At 39.5% G+C, this 19,385-nt stretch overlaps 1 protein-coding gene across 2 annotated transcripts in view; it reads right to left on the bottom strand.

Annotated features, from left to right (window-relative positions):
- TPRG1 (tumor protein p63 regulated 1) overlaps nt 1–19,385 on the bottom strand; it is a 90,916-nt gene that overhangs the window by 49,592 nt on the left and 21,939 nt on the right. For both annotated transcript variants that reach the window (XM_089680146.1, XM_089680145.1), the window contains 3 exons: nt 15,054–15,248; nt 11,376–11,467; nt 2,004–2,180 (listed from right to left, as the gene is read on the bottom strand). In XM_089680146.1, coding sequence (XP_089536272.1) covers nt 2,004–2,180; nt 11,376–11,467; nt 15,054–15,239 — 455 coding nt within the window. In that variant the 5' untranslated portion in view covers nt 15,240–15,248. The remainder of the gene's footprint in view (nt 1–2,003; nt 2,181–11,375; nt 11,468–15,053; nt 15,249–19,385) is intronic.

Genomic DNA, 19,385 nt, shown 5'->3' with positions numbered 1-19,385 from the left:
TAAATTATAGAAAGGTCCAAGTGGAGAAATAATTATGCAAAGTACTGTAAGTCCTGTTAAAGCTGTATATCCATTTCAAAAAAATAAATTTTATAGTTCCCAAATAAAACTAGATAAAGAGTTGCACATAACCTATGAATTCGAATATACAGCCTTTCATGTTACTTACAAATAATTTATTTCAAATAATACATGCAGAATAAAATTTAGAGCTACAGTGACCTCTGCTGGAACAACACAATGTAGCACTTGGTAGTAAACAGCTTTGTAATTTTTAAAGCTCATTTGTAGCCACACCTGTAAAGTTATATGTATATTCCTGATGACCAATTATAATTTAATGTATCCATGATATGCCACTCCCAACCTTAATATCTGAAATCATTTTTAGAGTTCCCCACTTAAAGCCCATGTAGGGCAGTAAGGAACTGTCTGTGGTCACTGAGTGAAGAAGTCCTTATGAGATCGAATAGTGCAGTCGATGACACGTCATCTCTTGTAACAGTACCATTACACTTACAGCCCTTGTATTGAACGAAGTAGGTTACCTGAATCCTGACCCCAGACTCAGCCACTTATGAATGGCGGTGCACAGTGACAGCATCCTAGCAGGATAGCTCAGGTGGGTTCAAGCTAGGATTCGAACATGCTTGAGCTCATCCCTGCCCCATACCAGTGCCTGCATTAATACTACAGCCAGATATCTTGGCAGGATAAAATAAACTGAATCCAGTAAAGGATTATCACAGGGATAACATTTTTAGGAAATATACTAGTCAAGCTGCATTACATGGCTTTTCCATAAGGCTAGAGTTCAGCTTTAGCATATGTTTTATCTTAAATAACAAAATATGTGTTAACATACCAAAGATGAAAGTAATTGAAATATAGCGTAATATATTATGGAAAAGCCCTTTTGCTTGCTTGTATGTAATGCAGAATTACAAACACTCCCATTGTAGGATCCTTTTGTCTCTCTCAAAACGTCTGATGTGTCAAAATGCCAATACTAAAAATGAATTTAATCTATTAGATTCAAATTTGCCCGAACATTGTAGTCTCAATATATCAAGCTGAGATAGGCAATTGCCGATCACAGCCATTAATAAGCACCCAACCCACAAGCAACAATTCTCTGGAATCTGAATGCAGTGAATTATAGAGAACTGAAATGTAACACTGAAAGGACTATCTGGTCTACTAAAGCAGAACTTTAGTCCTGCTCAGTCCCTTCCCAGGCACCACCATTAAAGTTTGTGTACAAATGTGCCAAAGGGCACAGACCAGTCATTGGTTCCTGGCAGCAATTCTGTACACATGTATGCAATTTTCTGTGCATTTGCTGAGATGGTGAACAGCCATCTTTGTGCATGCGCAGATGGTCAGAGAAACTAATGTGTGTGCAGATGTGCCACAAGGACCCGAAGCCCCATGGCATATCTGCACGTGCACCTGGCGGAGCACAGAAAAACAGTAATTCTCACTTTAGCGAGAAATGAGGAAGTGCTAATAAAAAAATAATGACCTCAATGTAAGGAAGGGGGAGAGGCAGGGCAACATCGCTTTTTCTTTTAGTTTGGGGTGAACATCTGCTTTGAAATCCAAATCCATGCCTTTTTTTCCCCATTCTTAAGAGAGTAGGGAAGGGACAGAGCTTCTGTCAGGTTTTTATTGCCATCTGTGTCCCTATTGGGAGGATCCCCCTTCACTTACTGTCAGGACAGGATATGATGAGAAATCTTTGGTTGGAGAGACAAAATACAGTGAGGAAGGGTTAGAATGTCTGCCAATCATTGTTTTCTGTGACTTCCTGTCCCAATCATCTCCCATTTCTTGCACAGGCATCACAGAGGCAGGAGTTGAGGGAAAAATCTCCCTAATAGCATCAAATACAGAAAAAAAAAACTGCCAAATGTTAAATCTTCCCCTCTCCCCAAAGTTTAGAATAATGTGGCTGGAGTTTAGCTCTTCATTTGAAAAGTATAGGAAAAACATATTCTTACTTGTCCAGAGACTTCTGTGGAAAGATGAAAGCGCCAGTACATATCCGGTCTATGTAGTTCAGAGGAACCTTGTGAATCTGCTGGCAGCATAGCATGATGAAGTCATACTTGCAGATAAAAAGATTATTTTCTGTTATTAGTACAACTCGCTCCTTCTCATTGTTCCAATGATCAATTCTGCAATGAAAGAAAAAAAAAAAAAAGTAAAATATACAGTACTGTATATCAATACATATAATGCATACATTTGCATTTACTACCTGTGCAAAAAAAAAAACACAATACAAGGGTGCAAGTGGCACCCTTGTATGTCTGTGCTACGTGTCAAACATACAAAATCTGACACCAAGGCACACAGAGCTGGTTGGATGATGGGAAGCAGAAGTGCACTGTATAGGAAGGCAGAAGTACAGCGAGATGGAGGTTAATAACAATCCTACACCAGAGTAGCCTCAAAGCCCTTCAAACAAAAGTAATGAGCTAAAGTTTCCTTTAACCGTTTGCTGACTACATAATGCATATATGCAGTGGTAAGAAAACTAGGATTTAATGCCTAGCCACCGCACATATGCGTCCACTGCGGCATGAGGTTTGTGTGCCGAGAATGTGCTTGCAACACCCTGACTATACTGTCATTGGTGAAGGCTCCTGATTGTCAGCCAGCAGGATTGGTTTCCAATCATGTGCAGGATGTGATAGTCATTCAAAATGTTTACATGATACAGTGGTTATACCTCCTTTCGAGCATTAAAGCCCACTTAAAGGGATGCCAGGAGGTGGCATTAAGGGGTTCAAGAACATGCAAACCTATAACATATGTGCTGAGTGTTTTATAGAACTTGAAAGATTAAGCGTTACGTATCCACTTACTAAAAAGTGACGTACATTACAATATTAGTTGTGTAGGCGAAAGAAGACTGAACTGGAAGTTAGGCAGTTACTTCAATATGATTAACAGAGTAAGTCAACCAATCTCAGGAATAGTCCTTTGCAACAATACAACTCTTTGTATTATCACTTTCTGCCCACTTAGCCATTGGAAGTAGACCCAGACTCTAGCCTGGCTACAGTTTTCAACTCTGACATATGCTAAGGCAGTCCCAGGTCCACTACTACAAACACCAAATTTTCAATCTTGTAGTTTAGCTGCCAAAATGGACAGGGTGCACTGGCATTAACTGACCAACAAAGTGCTTTGAAAAGTACAAGTCACCTGCTGGAGGAAGAAAGTTGACCAAATTCTGCTCTAAATCATATTATTTATCACAACTCCTTGGAGAGGCTAATTTTACCAGTAAAATACCAGTACTGTAGTGATTATGTTGGCCAAAAAGTGATGCCCAAGCACAGATCTAAATAGTCCATTGATCACTCATTCTTCTGAAATCAGTGGCTTCTTTTTCTGGCTATGGACAGTTTGCAGAACATCTTTTGGCATGATATCCTTCTTGAATCTAAATCTTCTTTTGGAGATCAGTGTGCAGCATGCTACTGTCCTCATAACTTCTAACCTGAATGCACAACAAAATCTCAGTGTTTGCAGTAGGAGATTGTGGTTATATGAAATGCTCTACCTGTTAAAATATTTGAGATGCTTTCTAATACTGTTATCCTCACTGAGGATACTTATTGGGATTTATTTATATACAGTAAAACACTCATAATACTGTATGTTGTAGCAAAGTACTGTAGCCAGACCCTAGTGAGGAGTCAAACTTTGGGGGAGAATTACTAAAACTGGAGCACTCAGACTCTGGCGCAGCTCCGCTTGATAGCTAATCAGCTTCTAACTTCAACTTGTTCAATTAAGCTTTGCCAATAAAACCTGGAAGCCGATTGGTTTCTAAGCAGCGCTGCACCAGATATTACACTTTCCAGTTTTAGTAAATAACCCCCTGTGTGTTTCATAGGGATTTGTGAGGATTTAAGTAATATGAATAATGTAAAGTTTCCTAAACAACCATTATTTTGATATATTAATGGTTCATAACAGAATAAAATTCTTTTTACTCAGCTCAAATTCCTGTTTGGTCCACTTTTGAAGCGCAACTAAATTATTCACGGTTCTACAAGAATCTGTCAATTGTGCAAATTGTGTTACAATGGTCTTTTCACGATACTACTTGAAAAGGGACGTTTTTGTGCTGCAGACAGCAAACAATCGGGGTCCAGATGTCATTCTCTAGCACCGGTCTAAAAAAAAATTAAAAAAAATCGAAAAGAAAGCATGTGCATAATTGCTCTGCACATGACCTCCACTTTCGTTAACACTAGAAAGTATAGATGAGGCCTGTGTTCTACATTTATTAATACACATTTTGCACATGCATTCTAGTGTTTGTCCATTAGGTGGCAGCATATAGCCAATCAATCCAAGCACACTAGAAGTAAATTCCATGCCAACAGTTTAATTTGACGTTATGGTGATTATTCACTTTGAAACCTTGTTAAAAAATATCTCCCATCTGGATTATGAACAAAACTGTAAAACCTCACAAGTTTCTGTGAATAACTGTCTTCATTTAGAAAGATTCTGACAGCCCCAGAGAAAGTGAAAATAAGAGAAAAAAATATGATGCAAGCAGGTTTTCAACTAGGCATGAAAATGTAGAAACCCACACAAAGTATGAGAACTAAACATACCAAGGGGCTTTTGCTAGAACACACAAATTTTATTTTGTGAAAGTAACAGAAATGTATGTTCTGTCCACAAATTACCATCTAACAAGAAGAGTAATGGATGCAGTTTGCAGTTTTTACTTTTCTGAATATATTTCAATGTGCAGCAGGAAAGAAGCTGTTGGCTTTCAAAACAGCACAGTTCAGGCACGATGACACATATGATGTGTTATATCTTCATAATGGTCTGTATGACAGGAGATACCCTCTGTACTGAACGGTCACATTTAAGGACACTATACCTTTACTCGTGAGTGTCATTTGCTTTCATTGCCTAACCTGCACTACATGGGCGTCACATATAGGAACTAGGGCTGTAGAAAAGGAAAATTTACACACATATACACACGCATACACATACATATATATATATAATAAATATATATATATATATATATACATACACACACACACACACACAAATATACAGTTGTGCTAAGAAATGTGCATACTCTTGTAGAATTCGTAACATACGATATGTACCATTTTCAAAGAAAACATGAGTTTGCAGGAAAAACACATTTATCACTAATGGGATTTGTATTCAACTCTAGGTCAGAACAGAATGGCACAATGATAAAACAAAACACGGCAACAAGTAAACAAATAAAATGATCCCCGTTGAAAAGTCTGCATAATCTTAGTTCTTAACCATTTCCATACCGGGCACTTTTACCCCCCTTCCTGCTCAGGCCATTTTTCAGGTTTCAGCGCTCTCACACTTTGAATGACAATTGCACGGTCATACAACACTGTACCCAAACTAAAATTTTATCATTTTCTTCACACAACTAGAGCTTTCTTTTGGTGGTATTTAATCACCACTGGGGTTTTTATTTTTTGCTAAATTAACAAAAAAAGACCGAACATTTTGAATTTGAATTGACATTTTTCTTTGTTTCTGTTATAAAAGTTTGCAAATAAATAATTGTTCTTCATTAATTTAGGCCGAGATGTATTCTGCTACATGTCTTTGTTTAAAATAACCCAAATTAGGATGTATTTTTTAGTTTGTAGGAAAGTTATAGAGTTCACAAACTATGGGATATATCTGAATATTGATCAATCCTGAAGTACTGACGGCCAATCTAATTTCTTGAGGTCCAAGAATGTCAGAACAGTACAGATATCCCCCAAATGACCCCTTTTTGCAGAGTAGACAGTCCGATGTACTTCATAAGAGGAATGGCGAGTTTTTTGAAGTTGTATTTTTTTTGTCATAATTTTTCGGAAAATGAAAAAATTTTACAAATTATTTTCACTATTTTTTTTTTACATACTGTCACCAGTGCAGTACAGCGTCATCATATAACTGGCATGGCGTTGATCAAGGACACTGACTGGTGACAATATGAAAAAAAATATATATAATTTAAAAAAAAAAAAAATGTAAAATTTTTTATTACTTTTTTTTTTTTTTTTTTTAAGATTTTTTTGTCATATTTCAGTATGACCAAAGTAGTACAATGTTACCATAGTAATATTGTACTACTTTGGGGAAGTGATCAGTATTTTTTTTTTTATATACACAATTTGCTTTGCTATAAGCAAGCATTTACCTTAATGACATCGATTCATTCAGGGTTTTTTTTTTGCGCTTAGCTGTGATTTGGCCACGGCTAATCACATGACACATCTGGGCTGTGATTGGCCCAGCTTGTGCCTGTGATCGCTGTGACCATTCACAGCTAGAAACACTAGTATACAATGGATGGCATGAATGAGGCCATCGATTGTATACAAGTGTCATGTGACCTGCTGTGATTGGTCACAGCAGGTCACATGGTACCGGCGACGGGGCTGGTACTCAGATCTGTCATCGGTCATGTCCGAGGTACACGTCCGGTGACAGATCGTGCCACTGTGCGGCTCTGCAGGCGCACAAACTGCGCATGCCCGAAAGGACGCCATATGGCGTCCACCCGGAATGGTGAGTGTTTTTGCCAACCACCATTCGGCCATAGGCCGGGCGGGGTGGGAACCAGTTAATACTGTGTATTGCCCCCTTTAGCATCAACAACAGCATGCCGTCTTTTGTAATAGTTGTCTATGAGGCCCCAAATTCTTGCAGATGGTATAGCTGCACATTTGTCTTGGAAAAATGCCTCCAGATCATGCAGTCTTTGATCGTCTTGCATGAACCGCACATTTTATGTCTCCGCAGACTTGCTTGATGATATTAAGGTCAGGAGACTGATGGCCACTGCAGAACCTTCACTTTGCTTTTTTTTTTATTTATTTATAACAACAGGTACTTATACACTGTGCTGTCAATTTATGCAGTGCTTTACATATACTGTACATTCACATCAGTCACTACCCTCAATGAGCTTACAATCTAAAGTTCCTAACTCACATCCATGCATACTAGGGCCAATTTAGGCAGGAACCAATTAACCTACCAGCATGTCTTTGGAGTGTGGGAGGAATCCGGAGTACCTGGAGGAAACCCACACGGGCACAGAATGAATATGCAAACTCCAGGCAGGTAGTGCCATGTTTGGGATTTAAACAGATGACCCTAGTGCTGCTAGGCAGAAATACTAACCACTTAGTCACTGTGCTGTCTGAAACCACTGAAGGGTCAAATTGGCCTTGTGCTGAGGGTCCCTGTCATGCTGGAAAATCCAAGAGTGTCCCATGGGCAGTTTTTGTGCAGAAGAATGCAAATTGCCTGCCAGTATTTTCTGATAACATGCTACATTCATCTTGCCATCAGTTTTCACAAGATTTTCCATGTCTTTAGAGCTCTCACTCCCCCCCCCCCCCAAAACATCAGTGTGCCAGCACTATGCTTCACAGTGGGGATGGTATGCTTGTCATTATAGGCCTTGCTGACTCCTCTCCAAGCACAGCGCTTACGGTTGTGACCGTAAAGCTCTATTTTGGGCTCATCACTCCGGATTACAGTGTGCCAGAAGCTGTGTGGCGTGTCAAGGTGTTGTTTGGCAAATTGTAACCAAGCTTTTTCGTGGTGCAGTAAAGGCTTCTTTCTGGCAACTTGGCATGCAACTCATTTTTGTTCATGTATGGTTGTACTGTGCTCCTTGAAACAACCACACTGCCTTTTTTCCATAGCAGCCTTATTTTTGAGGTTACCTGTGGGTTTTTCTTTGTATCGTGAACAAATCTTCTCCCAGTTGAGGCTGCCATATTTTTTTGGTCTATCTGGCCTTGGCTTCAAGAGATCCCTGGCTTTTCAACTTCCTAATATGTGAAGGGGATTGAACAGTACTGTCTGGCATATTCAAAGCTTTGGCTATATTTTTACATACTTCTTCATTTTTATAAAGTTCCATTACCTTGTTACACAGGTCTGACAGTTTTTTTCTGCTCCGCAAGGCTCAGTATCTAGACTGCTCATTGCATCCATGTAAGAGCTAACAAACTCATTGACTATTTATGTACAGACAGTAATTGCAATTTAAAAAGCCACAGATGTGAGAAAATAACATTTAATTTCCATTTTAACCTGAGTGTGTCACCTTGTGTGTCTGTACCAAGGCCAAACATTCCAGGGTATGTAAACTTTTGATCAGGGCCATTTGAATGAATTCGGTTATCATTAGGATTTAAAAAGTAGCCAAACAACTATGCGATAGTAAATGGCTTCATAGGATCACTATCCTTAAATAAAAGGAAGTGTTTTGGCACGATCAGTCGTATTTACAAAATCAATGCCAGCATTTCACAATTTTGGCCAGGGTGTGAAAACTTTTGAGCACAACTGTATTCTTTAACACATTAGAATATTTGCTCCTGTGCACTCTTATGCCTACCCTTCAAAGTAATGACTGAATGGGAAAAAGTGAAATATTAAGTATGATTGACCCCTGTCTGGTAATATGTATAACAGTTTAAAAAGTCTCTCTTAAGGTAATTGGTAGAGGCATTCATTGTTAGGCTGGCCATACATAGATTTTTCCCACATTTGCAGGCTGAATGAAAAATAAAATCTAATAGATATCTCCATTTATACTATTTAATACAGATAGATATATCTTCCTGCTGGGCTGGCTGTCAAAATACCCAAACATCGAAGGATGTTGGAAATTTTCATGCATAGCCTGCCTTGGAAGGGCTAGCTAAATCTTTTTGCACCAAAAAGGGGATACTGTTACAACTGTTAAACCCCAATCTAGTAATGTCTGGCGTTACTAAATTTAATGCAATTTCTCCTGCGCTCTGGGACCCAGGCCGGTGGTGAGTAGATCAAATCCCAACAAAGCAATACAAGGTCATGCAGCTCCAAACCAAGGCTGGGGAAGCCTGAACAGAACTGTGTAGTAAAACAAGAAGAAGCGCACCAACCTTGCGCATTACCTCAGTAACCAAAATTTATTTAGTAAAAGAATGGTACTCACAAACAGCGAATAAAAACAGGTATGCAAGTCCTCCCAGGGACTTCAAAGGCAAGAGGCCAGTGCGAATCCCATCATGGGGGTAGCCACTCAGTACAGCTGACGCGTTTCGAAGGTCATGCCTTCTTCCTCAGAGCTCAGGTGTGTGTCTGAGGAAGAAGGCATGACCTCCGAAACGCGTCAGCTGTACTGAGTGGCTACCCCCATGATGGGATTCGCGCTGGCCTCTTGCCTTTGAAGTCCCTGGGAGGACTTACATGCCTGTTTTTATTCGCTGTTTGTGAGTACCATTCTTTTACTAAATAAATTTTGGTTACTGAGGTAATGAGCAAGGTTGGTGCACTTCTTGTTTTACTTCACAGTTACTAAATTTAAAACATTATCTTGCTTAACAAAGGATGGTTTTCTTCATTTTCTTATGCAAGGTATTTTTTATCTATTACCACTTCTGCATTTTTGCTTTTTACTTGCTATTCAAGTAATTTCTAGCCTTTCAATAATCTGGAACAGAAGACTGACAAGTCAATGTCAATATGGCAACCATGGCCTTTGTTAGTAAGTCAAGACCATTAAAGTATATGTGAATCCATTTTGTTGTTAGAACGTTTAAACTAGGGCAGGCTATACATTATTAATTTTGCTTCATTCAACCAGTCGGAAAAAAGATGAACGGATTCCCACATTCACATATTCATTGTGGACGGGGGGTTCACTTTCCCCTCCCCTGAGATATTGTACTCTGCCGGCAGAATAAAATGAGCAGTGTTGCCAGCTATAGCCAGCGACACTGATCATTCGGGAAAAACCTGACAGATTGGTTGTACACAAGTTGATCGATAGTTCAACTTGTGTACAACCATCTAGCACATGCATGCATAGATTGAAATTTGGCCAGTCCCTGCACACAGTCACACTCAAATTTCGATCCAGGTATGGTCAGCTTATGCAATATACAATTTTAATTGAAAAAAAAAAAAAAACACACACATTGTAAATACCTGCTGTTTTTTCAGTCACATGACCGCAATTCAGGTCTGCATGCCCAGGCTTCAAGGGGTGGGGGCAGAGACTCCTTGTGACATTCGGCGCCCTCCTTCGACATCACATATTCAAGCTACTGTCACTCAAACTGTGCCAATCAGGGGGCCTGTCAGCAGCGATCTTACTAAAGCTTGCTATACACCAACCAAAATTTAGTGTGGCTGTCCCTGCTTAACAGAAGTCAATTGGTTGATCGAATTCTGTCAAAGAGATATGTTGGAATGCTTTCTGCAATCAGAGGCTGCAGCCAATGAGCTGCAACTGCTGATCAATGTATTCTGCCAAGAGTGGGTTCCACTGTCATAATACAATGTTCCGGCAGAGGGGGGGGGGGGGTGGGAATTCCACAATCAGCGTTGTGTGGGTTTTAGCCAGATTACAATGTATGGCCAGCTTTACGGAGTACAAGTATACCAAGAATTGGCAGAGCATCATTTAACTTCCATGTAGCCGACACAAACTGACCACACTAGGACAGATTTTCTTCCATGCCTAGTGTGGTCAGAGGAAAAGAGGAAAGGGAGTCTTTATGAAGGGGATTGATAGGATTGCCAGCTGTGTAATGTGTTTTAGTGCTTTTCTACAAATAAAAGGACTTACTAAGTGCGTGTTTGGGTGCAAAGGAAAGCAGTTCACAACTATTTACATGCACACTTTAAATGTTTATTGGAATTGTCTACTTTGCCTGTACCCTTGCAGTGTATATTAAAAAAAACAAATTCCTTTTGCAACAGATTCCAGCGACAACTTACATCCCATCATCTTAAAACAAATTCATGAAAAACTGTACTGAGCAGAATCATTAGCAATCACATCCACATTGAAAATTCAGAAGTGCATGTTTCTTTAAGGGAAGTAAAATGCTTCCCTAGACAGTAGAGATATCTTGTACACTGCATCCGTCAACAAGCTGTTCCCTGCCACCTGCTCAGTGCTTTAATTACAAAACGTATGCCTATTCTAAAATAAGGTGTCATCCAGGGTGGTTCAATGTTTTTGTCATTTTGTTTCTTCAGCAGCAACCTACTGGGGATATGTTTAACTAGAAACAAATAGAAAACACGATTCGAGTGCCAATGCAGAGCTGGCACAGAACACTCACAGTGACACACCATTTACTGCAAATAAATTCTTAGTAACAAACAAAAAAGGAGCTCTTTATGTGGATGTAACCTAGTGGAAAAATCCTGAGGATCACTAATCTATGAAAAGTGCTACAATAGCAGTTTACTTTACTGTTGAAAAATACATAATAAAAAATGGGCAAATATTGTTACAATGCCACACTTACTCTGCTAGAAGCCAAGCACTGCTAACAGTCTCCTTCTCTTTCGATAAGATCTGATTGGTTAAATCTTCGATAGCCTGCTTAAATGCACCTGGCTGAGAAATGAAGAAAATTATAAAAATGTAATGGTATTTAGTACGTAAAATAAAATAACTGCTACTTAATTTTTTCCCCAACATCTAATATTTGTACCTCAAACTTATCTACCCATAAATATGTGCATATTTTCAGCAAAAAATGTATATTGGATGTCACAGCATATAGTTAGCTTGCGTACAAATAAATGTATTTCTTTTGGAGAAGGCAATGGACAACACAAGGCTCAGCCAGCTGGCATGCTGCCAGGTAATTGCCTCACTATACATTTTTGGATGTGTATAGTGGAGTGCCTGGTACAAAAGTTCATCTCACTTGAAGGACTTTCAAACATTTTTTGGTTCAGAGCATCAAATTGTTCTTAACCATTAAATGTTTGAAAAATTCCTTCAAGTAGATGACCTTCTGTGCCAGGCGCTCTTCTGTACATATCCAAGAATTTACAGCCTGGCCAGTGCTCCCTTTTTCTCTATCAGAGAGGTAGCAGCCCATGACCAGAATGGGGTCCACCCATACTATATTTTAATTACAGATCTGCTTCTTCGAAGGAAAAAATCACTTTACAGTATTTCCACAGGGTCCAATTTTCACTATGGATCCAGTGCTATCACACACTCACTAGGTAACTGCCTCAGGACCATTCCCAGTCTCTGCTAAATTGCACTTGCAATCTCTTGCTATGGTGCCTTACTGGGCTTCTCACCACAGCACTTTTGTTAGTGCATGCATTGCACCATAGGCATATTTTCTCTTTTTTTTTTTTTTTACTGTACACAGTTATAGTGCATTGAAATGTGCTGTTCTGCAGGAAAATGTAAAATGGACATTTTTTTTTCAGCCCACACCAAAGCACAGCATTGGTGTGAACTGAACCGAATGAACGCCAGGCAAATTCCATTGCTTTTGCATTGGGAGTGCAATGGGCAGCGCAGCCCAATGCTGCTGGTGTGAAAGACCCGAGTCACAGAGCAAGAATTATCTAAATAAATGAACACCCTATACTTATGATATTTCCTTCTGGCTACATAGAACCATGTGACACAAAATAAAACCATGCAGCTAGTTATTTTTTATCTTTATAATGAGGTCCTGAAAAGATATCCTGAAGAGAGAAATCTTGGCAGTTAAGCAAGTTTGGTCATTAGGGGAAAGGAAAAAGTGAACATTTTCTATTTCTGTGAGAAATATTAGTTTGGTAGGATTGTGTTAAAGCCAACATTTTAATGTCACACATTTACAAGGGACAAAACAGTAAGGGGACTGATTAATCAAATAATATTAACATTTCAAATGGATAGTATTAACTTCTGCAAACATTTTCTAAATCTTTAAGCAATCATTAGGATTGTGACATACCTGGCATGTGAGATTCCTAGAGGTTACCTATTTCAAACAAATGCTCTAAATCAGATCTTTGTACTGTGTATTTACAATTATCATGTGACAGAAAATCTTGAAACTAAGTGTAGGTTGCTCTGTGCATTGCTGGCTCCTAAACTAGTAAACAAAGTCAGTGGTAATCTGCTTCTATAGCATATACGAAGGGCGTTCAAGTCAAACCGGGACTTTTAATTTTACAGGTATAAAAAGGTATGCTAGCGTGGCGGTACTACAGTGCCAGCAGTAGTAAGTGACGTGTGTCCTAGTTACTGACTGGTGGTGCACATGTCACGGACCAGTCCAGAGACCATTAATCAAGATGGCAGACAACTGTGTTAGTGCGTGCATGGAACAGCGTGTGGCAATGAAGTTTCTTGTGCATGAAGGCATAAAACCTGCAGATATCTACAGAAGACTTCAAGCACAGTACTGTGATGAGACACTCAACCGCAGTAAGATATTTGAATGGTGTAAATGTTTCACAGACGGCCGTACATCCGTCAGTTACGATCCCAGCCGTAGTGGTTCCCAGCCCACAGCAATCATTCCTGTGAACATTTGAGGAACGCCTGATCTTGGATAACCGAAGCATAACTGGTCATGAAATTACACAAGAGACTAACCTTTCTGTGGGAACGGTGAACACAATCATGACAAAGTGAAGCAGGCTGTCCTAGGATGGTTCAGGCGTACTGACATATCTTTCTATGCTGAAGCTTTCCAGGTTTTAGTCAAATGCTGTGATACGTGTATAAATGTAGCAGGGGAGTATGTAAAAAAAAAATAAATGCAGTTTTCACTCCTTGAAATTTGTTCTTTCATTATATACAGTCAAAAGTCCCGGTTTGGCTTGAAAGCCCCTCATACAAGGAAAATACACACTGCCTATATACACATAGTTAAAAGGGAAGAATTAGTGTAGCAGGATATGACCTCTCTAGAAAACAGACATAATCTAGTTAGTAATGTCATTGCTGACTAAATATTTGCACAATGAAGCCAGCATGTTTTATGTGTTCATAGGCCAAGCATTATTCAAACAAAAGTCAACCAACAAAGTCTATGGAGATTCTATGGAATACAAAAGTGCCAGAAAGCATTGCTAGATTACATTCAGAGAGACTAGTATTAGTACAGATAGTTGTGATGTGGACAGCTGTTACTAAAAATTATTTTCTAGACTGGCCACTAAGGTCCCAGTTAGCACAACCTCAGGGGAGCAGATAGCTATTGCCAATTTCATTTCAAAGCTTATTTTTCTCATGTATGTCAGCAAAGGACTAGACAATTAGGAGTCAATTATATGGAAAAATACATATTTACATTGTGGTGTCTAATGTTCATCTATTTGTCTGCAATAAATTTTCCCATATTGTCTAACAATTTCTCCCATATGCAAGCAGTGCATATACCATACAGATACCCTCATCTCTCTACATTCTGCAGTTGTAAAGAAGGCACAGAAAAGTAATTGATAGGTACATAATGTAAATCAATGCATCCTTGCAGTTATGTAGCCAATACTCGAAAAACTCACCTGTAAGTTAAAAGTTAAGTATGCCTTTTGAAAAAGCACTTTTTTTGCAGGTAAAAAATATTCATTTTTTTCTAAGGTGCCTGTAGAGCATTGTACCCATGATCAGCAGATCTCTCAGGGTAGCGGTCTGCCTGTACCTTGTACGGGGAGGCAGTTACTTGAGAGCAGAAAGATCAATGAACTATGAGAGCACTCGCCAACACCCTCATTGTTCATTGAAAACTATGTCAACTGCAATGGCTGATACTTGCAGTCAATTCATCCAAAGGAAACTGTGACAGCGGAAGCAGAGAGATGATCCTGTTGGCTGATTCTGGGTCACAGGGGAGCACAAGTACATTCCTCTGACCCAGAAGAGAAGTTTGGCCTTACAAGCTTTGGCTATTCTTCTCTTTTAAAGATTCTAACCTTTAGTTTCAGTCTATGTGGCTTATTCTATACTTTCATAGGTAAAATCATATACCTTCATAGGTAAAATTGTAAAATGGACACTGGAATGTGAACTGGCACAAAATAAAACACAGGGACAATATAAGTGGAGCCAAAAATATCTCAATTATAAATGATGTACATTCTTGTAGACCACATGCTGCAGCTAATGTGTATTAGCTCCCACCCCTACCCCAAATATACTATTGCTCAGTGCAACATATGAAAGTTTATTTTACCCTGGCAACAAAGAACTTTCTCAGGAGAAACTGTTTGTTGGATTGATTAGTGTCTGTATTTTGTGGCTGTTCTTTTTCCTCTCGTCCTGGTTTTCTCCCTGTGTCCTCAGTGACAAAAGGGGCAGAAGGCTCTTGCTTTCCCAATTCCACTGGGCGAAATTCATCACCTGCCGGAGCCTGGGCCATAGTTCAAATCTGAAGAGATAAATGTTCTTGATAATGATGCAAAACACTAGTAAAATTTCTAAAAGGTAATTTTAATAACATTTTACAATAAAAACAATACAATGGGAAAGACAATAAAGAAAACAAAAACCTAAAAAGTCTGATTTTGGTATACATTCCAACACTTACAAACAGACAAATGGACATCACATGGCAATAGTAATCAAAAGGGGTGTATTACAAAAGAAGAAAATAAACTATCATGAATATGTACAAGACACTAGGGTGTAGTGGGGGAAGCATTAACATAAAACACTCAGGAGGAAATATACTAATGCAGGCCATATATAAGTCAAATTCCGAATTTTCTTTAGAAAATCAGAAATTTAGTGCATTTTGTAATTCGATGGTGTCACCACTGGATTTTGAAATTTGACCAAGCATTTAAAATTTCAGGTTGCTACAGAAAATAATTTATGGCAAAGAATCTTTTCTTTCCAGGTCACATCTCATTCTCATTTCCTTTTCAATTACATTTCTCGCACGATTCTTCCATCATTGATCAGAAATTCCGATTACTCAAATTCGATGGTTGCTCGAACATTGGCCATTGTTATGGCCCACTAATGGTGCGAAATTGAAATTAAAATTCTTTAAAAAGATTTTCAAAAGAAAAATTATTTCAGAAGTTTGCACCAGATTTTGCACTCTCCAGTTTTAGTAAATCAACCCATATATGTACTAGGAGGAAACATTGGCCACTTTCATAGACATGCAGACATTGTCTTTTTTAGAGAACAAGCAGTCTTGTATGTTATCCAGCTGTGTCCCTAAATATAAAAGTTAAAGAATTAGGAAATGCAAGTTTCCAATGACACCCAGGTAGTTTGTATATTGCACAAAAATGAGATGGAGTTAATAGTTCTGAGAAAGTGCATGAATAGCAGACAATGAGGTATTAGTGAAAGTGTATAAATGTTTCGGGAAGGAGATCATTTTTAAGAGACTGAGTCAGCCCATAGATCTGTCTAGTCTAGGCCTGCAGAGACACAATGAAGGCCTGGATTAGAGATGTAACATTTCTGGAAATTTTAAAGCCATAAGAAAAAAACAAAACAAAAGCATTTTCCCCCGAAAAACTGAAGTTTTCAGTAGGTAGTTTAACAGTGAGTAACCTTATCCTAGTTTTTACAAACCTGTTTCTGCTCTGAAGGAATAGCTCCTTGTTTATGTCAGAGTGAATCTGAATGGGAATGCCATTTTTAATGCTGCAGCTGTCCCCCACCAGCTTGAAGGCCAAGAACTGAGTGATCACATGACCACTGATCGCTAAGTTCTCAGTCTTTAGTGAGCAGAAATCTAGTGACTGTCAATCACCAGCTCTCTGCTCCACCCCTGCAACTGGAGCATCAGGTTGTGGAGGGGATGGGATTAGCTGGCTTGGGATCTCAGTGGCACGCTGACAGCCTAAACCAGCTGCCAGTCAGGCATCTGGGTGGATCCTTCCAGAGCCTGGATCAGCTTTGTGATGTAAGATGGCAGTGGGCTTTAGTCACCGGAGTGCACCGGAGTGCAAAAATAGACTATATTGCCAACAGTATTGGGACACCCTTCCAAGTCATTGGATTCAGGTGTTCCAATTACCTCCACGACCTCAGGTGTATAAAATCAAGCACCTAGGCATCCAGACTGCTTCTACAAAAATGTGTGAAAAAAATGGGTCGCTCAGGAGCTCAATGAATTCAAGCGTAATACCGTGATAGGTTGCCACCTGTGCAAAAAGTCCACCCGTGAAATTTACTAAATACTAAATATTCCATGGTCAACTGTTAATGGTATTAAAACAAAGGGGAAGCAACTAGGAACAATAGCAACTTGGCCACGTAAAATGACAGAGCAGGGTCAGTGCATTTTGAAGCGCACAGTGCGCAGAAGTCGCCAACTGTCTGCAGAGTCAATAGCTAAAGACCTCCAAACTTCGTGTGGCCTTCAAATTAGCACAACAATAGTGTGTAGAGAGCTTCATGGAATGGGTTTCCATGGCCAAGCAGCTGCACCCAAGCCTTACATCACCAAGTGCAATGCAAAGTGTCTGATGCATTGGTGTAAAGCACGCCGCCACTGGACTCTAGAGCAGTGGAGATGTGTTCTCTGGAGTGACAAACCTCACTTCTCAGTCTGGCAATCCGATGGATGTGTCTGGGTTTGGCAGTTGCCAGAAGAATAGTACTTGTTTTTCACGGGTTGGGCTTGGCCCCTTAGTTCCAGTGAAAGATCTCTTAAGGCATCAGCATACCAAGACATTTTGAACAATTTCATCCTCCCAACTTTGTGGAAACAGTTTGGGGATGGCCCTTTCCTGTTCCAACATGACTACACACCAGTGCACAAAGCAAGGTCCATAAAGACATGGATGAGCGAGTCTGGAGTGGAGGAACTTGACTGGCCTGTACATAGTCCTGACCTCAACCCGATAGAACACCTGTGGGATGAATTAGAGCAGAGACAGCGAGCAAAGGGTGGGCCAACTCAATATTGAACCTAAGACTTGGATGCCATTAAAGTGTGTGTAAAGACAGACATCCCAATACTTTTGGCATCATAGTGTAAGTGTACTTCTGTAAACCAGAAGAAAAGCATGGTAAAAAAAGCTTTAAAGCATACTTCTCTTTTAATCAGCTGATGCACTTGCAGTGTTCGAATGAGAAACTTTGCAGGGTCTGCACGCCTTTAGAAGCAATTAACTGTTTGGGAGTCTCTCACCAAAAATAAAATTGTTTCCGAGGATGCCTAAAATCTGACTTATAATGTATCTTAGTGCAGATTTATGGGAAAATCAGTGAGCCAATCACACAAGCAAGAAATTACATTTCTGGGGAAGGCCTCTAGGTTGCCTCATTGCACTGAATTCTACAGAAAATTACAGTTGCTGCACATTGTAAAGGAAAGGTAATTTTTAATAACATTTAGTGACAATACGACTTGTGTAGCAATTGGATATGCAAAATTTTTTTTTTTCATTCACAATATATTTCCCGCAAAAGTGGAGTTAGCCTTTAAATAAATAGTTAATGTTCAAGCACAAAAGACTTACATGGGATTTGAGATGCCTAGTGTAATTTCCCAGCGCTTTCCTGTGTCAGGGGAGGTGCATGTGCCACATACAGCTTGCCATTCAAATGAATGTTTTTGTATGTGACCATGCTCTCGGCATTTACCCATGCATGTGTGTCCAATATACAAATGTGAAGATTGCATTGTGGACTGGTTTTCTTACTCAGACACTGCTGCTAAGCCCTATGGCCTTTGTCTGGACTCCAAAGTAGGCCAGAACCCTAATACCTGAAATTGGATCAGTTTAAACTGGCAGTGAGCTGAGTCTTTATTTTGTGTACCTGGAGTGAGGACGATTTTGCTTTTGCTTGATATGCTGAAGAAAGCAGTTTTGTTTTGCAGTTTGAACAAATAAAAGACCTTTTGTTTTTAAAAAGTTAACCAGCTGGTGATCCAGGGCTCCTCCATCTCATACAGCATATTGGCTGTATTTATGAATGATAGCATAATTTCCTTTCAATAAAAGTACATATCTTTAAACATGACGAGATTGCTTAATTTAATATATTACATTTGTTTTTACCTAGCTTTCGATTATGTAAAAAAAAAAAAAATGTAGCTGCTTCTTTTTTTTCCTCCCTTTAAGGGTTCATGCATACAGGGCTTTAATAAGCATTTTATATGCCTAGCGTAATTTCCTAGTGCTTTTCCACTCCCTGGGGGCTACACAGAGCCTGCCATACAAGTGAATAGCTGCATGTAGCCATACTCTTGCAAAGAGGCATAGACATTTACGAACACATGTGCATCTGACATATTCCCCTTCCTCAGCGCAGAGGTTTCAAACGCAATGTGGGACACTGTGCAATGTGCTCTAGAGAGGGCCTCAGCATTCTGACATTGTTTCCCAAGCCTATGTTCCACCATGAATTTAAAGGAGAAGTACAGCCAAAGCTCTTTTGGCTGTACTTCTCCTGTGGATCACAGGAGGAGTGCAGTTTGTTATGCACTGCTGTGACCCATTTCCAGCTGACAGTGGGCTGAAGCGTCACTCTGCTGCTCCAGGCTGGGGAAAGATCTTGACTTTAAAGTCGCAATCCACCACAGAGTCTG

This window comes from Staurois parvus, unplaced genomic scaffold, assembly GCF_062004578.1.
Source record: "Staurois parvus isolate SC_StPar_1 unplaced genomic scaffold, SC_StPar_1.0 ptg000235l, whole genome shotgun sequence".
NCBI lineage: Eukaryota > Metazoa > Chordata > Amphibia > Anura > Ranidae > Staurois > Staurois parvus.
The sequence above is the reverse complement of the archived record's forward strand: the minus strand, read 5'-3'. Positions and strand labels throughout refer to the sequence as shown.